The sequence below is a fragment of the Erpetoichthys calabaricus genome, chromosome 12 (assembly GCF_900747795.2).
Source record: "Erpetoichthys calabaricus chromosome 12, fErpCal1.3, whole genome shotgun sequence".
Taxonomy (NCBI): Eukaryota; Metazoa; Chordata; class Cladistia; order Polypteriformes; family Polypteridae; genus Erpetoichthys; species Erpetoichthys calabaricus.
This window is the reverse complement of record NC_041405.2, coordinates 36,612,739-36,620,882: the sequence shown is the minus strand read 5'-3', so window position 1 is coordinate 36,620,882 and position 8,144 is coordinate 36,612,739. Positions and strand designations below refer to the sequence as shown.

Here is an 8,144-nt window from a genome sequence, read left to right as displayed (position 1 = left end):
GACCGGGTGATGTTATTAATATGACATTGGAAAGATAGAGTACTGTCGAGGCTGATACCCAGACTCTTGACCTGAGATGATGGGGAAACAACAGAGTTATCAATAATAAGAGAAAGATTATTGGTTTTGGATAATGATGATTTTGAACCAATGAGGAGAACCTCAGTTTTGTCACTGTTTAATTTAAGAAAATTCGAAGAAAACCAGGATTTAATTTCAGAAATGCAGTCAATAAGTGAGGGTGGTGGAAAAGGGGAAGTGGGTTTACCAGCAAGTTAGAGCTGGGTGTCATCAGCATAACAGTGAAAATTAATGTTATATTTGCGAAAATATTGCCAAGGGGAAGAAGGTAAATAATAAAAAGAAGAGGCCCCAGGACAGAGCCCTGGGGCACACCAGAAGTATCAGCAGTGGGTTGGGATGTGAAGGTTTTAAGCTGTATGAACTAAGTGTGGCCTGAGAGGTAGGATCTAAACCAATCAAGTGGAGTGTGTGTAATGTCAATCAAAGATAATCTATTAAGGAGAGTGGTATGACAAATAGTATCAAAGGCAGCACTCAGATCAAGGAGGATGAGAATAGTGAGTCAGCAGCCATAAGGAGGTCATTGGTAATTTTAACAAGTGCCGTTTCAGTACTATGGAGAGTACGAAAACCAAGACTGGAACTTTTCATATAGATTATTGTGAGATAAGTGGGTGTGAAGTTGGATGCCTACTATTTTTTCAAGAATTTTGGAGATAAAGGGCAAGTTAGAAATGGGACGAAAATTATTGAAATTAGTAGGATCAGCACCAGGTTTTTTTAGTATTGGGGTTATAGCAGCAGTTTTAAAAGATGACGGAATAATACCAGTAGTAAGAGAAGAGTGAATGATGGCAGAAATGAGAGGGACTAGAGAGGGGAGGCAGGCTTTAACCAGAACTGTAGGCAGGGGGTCCAGCTGACAAGTAGATGACTTGGATTTGCAGATGACATCTCAGATTTCAGAGGAAGTGGGAAGCTGGAAAGAAGAGAAAGAGTGAATAGGCGAGTGTAGTTCAGAAGGAATACAGAGAGGATCTGGACCAAGGTGCCAATGTATTTTACAGAAAGCAGTTGAGTAAAGGTGAGATGGTAAAGAGTCTGGAGGTCGTGTAACATTATTAAGTAAAGAAAACAAAGACTTGGTGTTACAGTAATCCCTCCTCCATCGCGGGGGTTGCGTTCCAGAGCCACCCGCGAAATAGGAAAATCCGCGAAGTAGAAACCATATGTTTATATGGTTATTTTTAGAATGTCATGCTTGGGTCACAGATTTGCGCAGAAACACAGGAGGTTGTAGAGAGACAGGAACGTTATTCAAACACTGCAAACAAACATTTGTCTCTTTTTCAAAAGTTTAAACTGTGCTCCATGACAAGACAGAGATGACAGTTCTGTCTCACAATTAAAAGAATGCAAACATATCTTCCTTTTCAAAGGAGTGCAAAGCAAGCAGTCAAAAAAAAAATCAATAGGGCTTTTTGGCTTTTAAGTATGCGAAGCACCGCCGGTACAAAGCTGTTGAAGGCGGCAGCTCACACCCCCTCCGTCAGGAGCAGAGAGAGAGAGAGACAGATAAAAAAAATCAATACGTGCCCTTTGAGCTTTTAAGTATGCGAAGCTCAGTGCAGCATGTCCTTCAGGAAACAGCTGCACACAGCCCCCCTGCTCACACCCCCCTACGTCAGCGCAAGAGAGAGAGAGAGAGAGAGAGAGAGAGAGAGAGAGAGAGAGAGAAAGTAAGCTGGATAGCTTCTCAGCCATCTGCCAATAGCGTCCCTTGTATGAAATCAACTGGGCAAACCAACTGAGGGAGCATGTACCAGAAATTAAAAGACCCATTGTCCGCAGAAACCCGCGAAGCAGCGAAAAATCCGCGATATATATTTAAATATGCTTACATATAAAATCCGCGATGGAGTGAAGCCGCGAAAGGCGAAGCGCGATATAGCGAGGGATCACTGTACCTGTATTACAAGTAATTAACTGAGTGTAATAATTAGATTTGGTTTGGGCTATACAATCCTTGTAATAGAGTAGATGATTTTTATACATCTCTTTGTGGACAAAGAGTCCGGATTTTTTAAACAACCTTTCAAGTTGCCTGCCCTTAGCTTTCAGAAGCCGAAGTTCAGGCGTAAACCAGGGGGCAGAAAAAGAAAAAGAAACAGATCTGGTTTTTAGTGGAGCAAGAGAATTAAGAATACCATCAAGACAAGTGTTATAATATGAGACCAGTTCTATGGGAGTGGATAAATTATAAAAGTCCATTTGGGAATCAATTCTAGAAGACAGCAAATTCAAGTTAATATTCTTAATGTTACGAAAGGCTATGAGACGTGGAAGCTTAGGAACAGAAAAAGTAAGTTTTGCATTGAATGAAAGGAGAAAATGATCGGTTATAGTGAGTTCATCTGCTGTAAGATCAAAAGGAACACCACCAGAGCAGCAGATCAGGTCCAAGATATGTCCTTTACAATGGGTAGGAACATCAGTGTGCTGCTGGTATCCAAAACTCTCCAGGCAAGATAAAAAGTCTCTAGTGAGAGGGATATTGATATTGTCCAGATGTATATTAAAATCCCCCAGCAGAATTATATTTGGAGTAATTATAGATAAATGGGTAAGGAAGGTAGCAAGATCGTTCAAAAAATTGTTGTTTGACTTAGGAGGACAGTAGACAGTTGCAATGATGGTAGGAACTGGCCCAGACAGTTGACACACAGTTGATTCAAAAGAGCTAACAGCAGGAACAGGCAACGGCAGGACTTTCCACTTCTCGCAATTTAAGCAACACTCTGTAATACTGGTGTATTTTAAACATAACTTCCAGAATTAGTCTACGCTGATTATTGAAATGTTAGCTTGTATCAGCAAATTGGACAGCCATCTGCTTCTTAAGCACACCATTTTATTGGCAATTTTCTATGTCAATGCTATGCTCTTGGATTTATAGTTTTATTAAGAACAGATTTCTAAGTAACGTCTCTAGGGTACTCAATGTATTGTTCTTCTCCTGAAACCATTCCAGTTCACACATGAACCTGAGATCCCTGACTTATTTTATGCTAGTTAAACATTCATTACAGAAAGAAAAAGATGGCTCCCTTACCTCATTATACACACACAGTGTTAATTAACAGCCATATTTATAATTTCCTTTTAATATTATAATGGCTTTAAAATTGCCATTTAAAATAGAATTTTCAATGTTTACAATATTAATTTTAGCTACCTTACCCAACTCATTGTTTCACACAGTATACACCTTAGTTGACTGCTGACTTGATGAAATAAAATAGTCATAACGAAAAATATGTTCATGCCATTTTTGACCCATTGCGGCAACTTTGGAGAAAGGGAAAAAGCAGCACGGTCTACAGCAAATCAGCAGCTTGGGTCTTGCATATCCTGTCTGTCATCAATCAGCTGAAATTGTTTTAGGGTTCTTGTTTTCATCTAATCATAGACCTAATTATCCCCTATGCTTACTGTGCTGTACTTCTAAAATTTGTTCCGTGTTTTTTTTTATTAATGTAGTAGTTTCCTGCTAAACTTTACAGATTTGTACACATTGCTTTGAATAAAACTATCTGCTAAATAACATATAATAATTATAATGGTGTGATAAATCTTGCAGTGACAATGCAATATTTGGTATAGGATTTTTATTTTTGAAATATGTCAAGACAGTGATTCATTTTACATCACAGAGATGTTCTGGGAACAAAAAGTATCATAGCTGGGAAAAAGAAAAAGATAAATAATTTTGTTTAATATGTTTGAAAGGGGATTTAGTCTGTGTTTCTTAAGCAAAGTGAAGTTATATCTATTTCACTGTTTGATTGCGACACTTTGTGAATGAAGTGTAACTCACTTTTCTGAAGGCGTTTGTTTTATATGCATTTGAACACTGCAGTTTTAAAATGCATCTTTTAAAGAACAGTGCACAAATCATAAGCTTTTCTTTGTATAAAGATGCCCACAAAACAAAAAAAAAATATTAAAAATAAAAACCAGCAACCTCAGACCAATCAAACTAGATCAATTAATCTACATATCCTACATCGTAGCTACCAATAAAAATTAATTTTACTGTTCTCTATTCCCTTTCCACTGTTCCATTTATTTCCAATAAGGTTAAAACACTGGCCAGTGGCCACCATCTTTGGTGCCATCATATCTTATGCCCTTCTATATGTAGTGTAGTATTGAAAAACTTTTGGGCATATCTCTGAAAGTGGAAAAGTCTCATTTCATCGTTTTCACAACACATCTTTTAATATTGGAAGCCGTCCCCATCCCTTTTCCCCCATGGGCTGCACAGGGTATTCTCACACTTAGTGATGGAGGAATTGAGATATTCCATATACTTGGGTTCAGATATTTGATTTCTTCCAATTCCTTTTTTCTTTCAGCTAAGGTTGCTTTTAAGGAAGTATGGAGTACCATTAACCTTTGTGTCTTCCCACCCATTCCCATTTCTCTTTTACCTCATCCCTCTTGTCTAAATCCAAACCGATATTCCTTGAATATGCTCTGCTTATAAAGTGTCCCTTGATCCTATATGCCAGCTTTGACCCCCTAGTGCTCCTGAAACTTGCCCACTCATTGTTTCACACAGTATACACCTTAGTTGACTGCAGACTTGAACTAATGCAATTAGTGGTTGGTTCGTTTCTTTCCTTTACCTTTTCCTCCTTTCTTCTTGTTCAATAGCAAAGGCACACTGGCCTGTGCCTCCAGTTTCTAAGTGATCCTTGGCTTGATTTTATACATATATGTATAAATAAAAATTATACACACACACACATCAATGCACATTTATTCTAATGTTTTAGGAAATCTAATCTAATAATATTCATCAACTTAATACATATATGGATTCAATATTTATTGATGCTTGTCTGCAAATTAAGCAATGGCAATCCCAAAATAAAAAAAAAATCTATTGGTTGATTAAACCACTATTTACAAACACCATTTAGTATCAATGACTGCTTTAATGAAGTCTACTTAAAAATCCAGTAACATGAATTGAACCCACATTTTACGAAGCACTCATGTATTTTGTAATAACTACACGAAAACAATTTGCAATCTTACTAATTACCTGCAGAATAACCAAAAGGTCAGAGATGAATGAAACAATTAGAAGAGAGAAGATAAACAGTGTGAGGAAGTGAACTGAATTAAGGAAGACAAAGTATCTAAAGTGAAAACAAAGAACTGGGAAAAGACTTGCACTGTAATGGAGGTGAAGTAAGGCGGTCCAAGATAAAATGAAATTGACAGAAGATGTGGGAGATCACATACCCCTTACCCACAAGGCTACTAAAGAACACTTAAAGCAGAGGAAGTAGATTTGGGTGGTATTGGTCAACCTGGGTAAAGCAAGATAAAGTCTGTTAAATTAATGAATTTGTTTGTTTGTTTGTAACAGTAGAATCCTCACCAAGTTTTGTTTCCCTTGATCACTTTTTTTTCCCCAAAACACGCAAGGAAATTCATATGGCCTTATCACCTCACCAAATTACCCGCTGATATACCCCTTTATTTTGTAAGTATCTGAATTAGTGGCTTAGTCTACTTTAGTCTACAAGACCTAACGTTTTTTGTTGCATTGTATATTTACAGAGATTATTGAGACAAAGGAACACATATGAATCTTACAGTATATCAAATAATGATGTATCATTTCCTATATAAAACCTTACAAGTCTGCTATATAAAATCTTGAATGCAGACTTGAGGTATAAGGGAGAGGATTTTGGCTAGCGGTGCTAAATACAGAGTGTTAGTGTCAGGAGCAAACAGCTGGCTGAATGGGGGGATGGGTCAGTGCAGTTTCAGCACTGCTGACATGTTTGCAGAACAAAGACGGTTATTAGGGGGCAGTTGCTGCACTGATAAGGACATATGATTTTCCTCACTTGTGTTTTGCAGAAAGTATGCTTTTCAGTGAGAGGAAAATTTTCACAGGCTTTGGGAATTCTAGTGTTAATCAATATGGATATAACCATGAAGTCTGTGCCTGAACATCACAAGAGCACTACAAACAAGCTTAGTTTCAAAAGTTGTTTGGAGAAAAGTGCACTTCAGTAACCTAAACACTAAAAGCATGATGTGTAATATTAGATATTTATAAACATTAATTATCATATGGAGTTAGACAAAATAGCAAATATATTTTCATATAATGAAAGAAGCTAAACACATATTTTACAAATATATGGTATTGAACACCCTCTGGTAACATTTTTGGCAAAAAGACTGTTAGAATGAACATTATTACTTTGAGGTTATAAACAGTTCATGCATTTTCATAATAAATATAGTTTTCTTAGATCATACATTTAGCTGCAGCATTAAGATCAAAGTTCAATTTTAAACTTAATGTTTCAATAACTGCATGATGACCACTCTCCACTTTACAAAGTCTCCATAATTACGTAAAACTGTAAGAATTACTCTTAATACATAAGCAGTAATACAATTACAAAGAACTTCCAATTGCATTTTTATCTAAGCTAGTATCCTTACCTCTAACATTTCTTCATCTTTCAAACCTTCCTGCCACTTCTCAAATTCATTCAACCAGTTAAGTGCTGTATTTAAAGGACACACCACCAGAGCAGTACTGAAATCTAGTTTTTCGCACAGCAAAACTGTATGTAGAAGAGTTACTACCTAAAACAAAGAAATCCACAATAAGTACGGAAATGTAACACAGCAAAATAAAAACTTTTTTTTTTTTAAATCTTCCTCACAAAAAATTACTCCTAAAGTTTACAGCAAATAACTTTAACAGGTATATCTTAGTTAAACTTGACTTTAAACTGTATATCTTTTTGAAAAGCTAAAATAAAAGATGATTAGCATACATCTATAAATCAATACACAGAAAACAAGTAAATTATTAGTTGGCTGGGAAGAAAATCAATTATATCAGAATTAACAAGACCTTTTTCTCAAGTTATACTAGAACATACCTGAATAGCAATCCAAAACAAACGTTTTCTTGAGAAAAAACTGAAAATTTCCAGTGTTACATTTTAATGCATTTTATGTAAATAAATCAAGAGATAATAGGGGTGTATTCTTTGGGTTTTCCTTTGTTTATACTCTCTTTATGAAATATTTAATGAAAATGGATGAAAATAACAAGCAAGTTAAAGAGAAAAGTTGAAGGAAAAAAACATTAAATTGATCTGAGCTGCTGAGTGTAGTATACAGCTGTTTATTATTTTACTTGTAGTGATTTAAATAACAGGTTGTGATAAGCTATGAACAAAGACTAAAAATTGCTATCATGTGTGAATTATTTAAAGATAAACTGCAAACTATGGACTATGTCTGTTTATTATAATTAAATTTCATTCACAATATTGTGAGAATTTCTTGAGTAGCAGATACACTAATCTCACACCTGACTTCTGCTCATAATAGTGTTTATAAGAGCAAAGCATCTCAGTACAGCTGAAGTCATGTGCTTCAGAAACATTTAATCAAATGCAGTTTTATGAAGCATGGTGGTGTTACCTCTCTAAGATATTTTGTTATTTACTGATGTTACACTTAAGTGTATCATGAAGTAAACGGTTTTCTCAGAAGGAACAGGAATTATGGTGCGCACTATGAGAAACAAGTAAAGGTGACACATAATCATTAAGTATATCCAGGTTCTAGTCTATATGTTTAGCTGTCATGATGGAAAATCCAGTTTTGCAAAAATAATATAAGTGTATTGAAAAGAATAATGTGATGGTATTTAACAAGAGTTGTGAATAATTTTACCTCTTCCAAAACAATTTCACTAAAGTCCAATTAATATAACTGCATCCAAAACGCAGTGATTTTGTTGTATTGTTTGATGTGTATTTATTTGGATTTAAAGATTCTTCTGACTATGCCCATGAGTAAACTGCAATATCACTCAGTTATTTATATTTATTTTTTACTTCTGACTAGAACATAATACACTCATGACATTAGAAGCTCACTAGGACAGAATATGCTCAGTTGACTTTATAGAAAATCTGGTGTTGTATTTGGCTAAAAGGATGCGATGTCCCAAAAAAACTTAAATCCCATTTTGAAAGAATCATGAAAAAACCTAA

At 35.6% G+C, this 8,144-nt stretch overlaps 1 protein-coding gene across 3 annotated transcripts in view; it reads right to left on the bottom strand.

Moving 5' to 3' along the window:
* Positions 1-8,144, bottom strand: part of atrx (ATRX chromatin remodeler) — a 387,366-nt gene that overhangs the window by 124,903 nt on the left and 254,319 nt on the right. For all 3 annotated transcript variants that reach the window (XM_051934359.1, XM_051934358.1, XM_051934360.1), the window contains one exon: positions 6,568-6,714. In XM_051934359.1, coding sequence (XP_051790319.1) covers positions 6,568-6,714 — 147 coding nt within the window. The remainder of the gene's footprint in view (positions 1-6,567; positions 6,715-8,144) is intronic.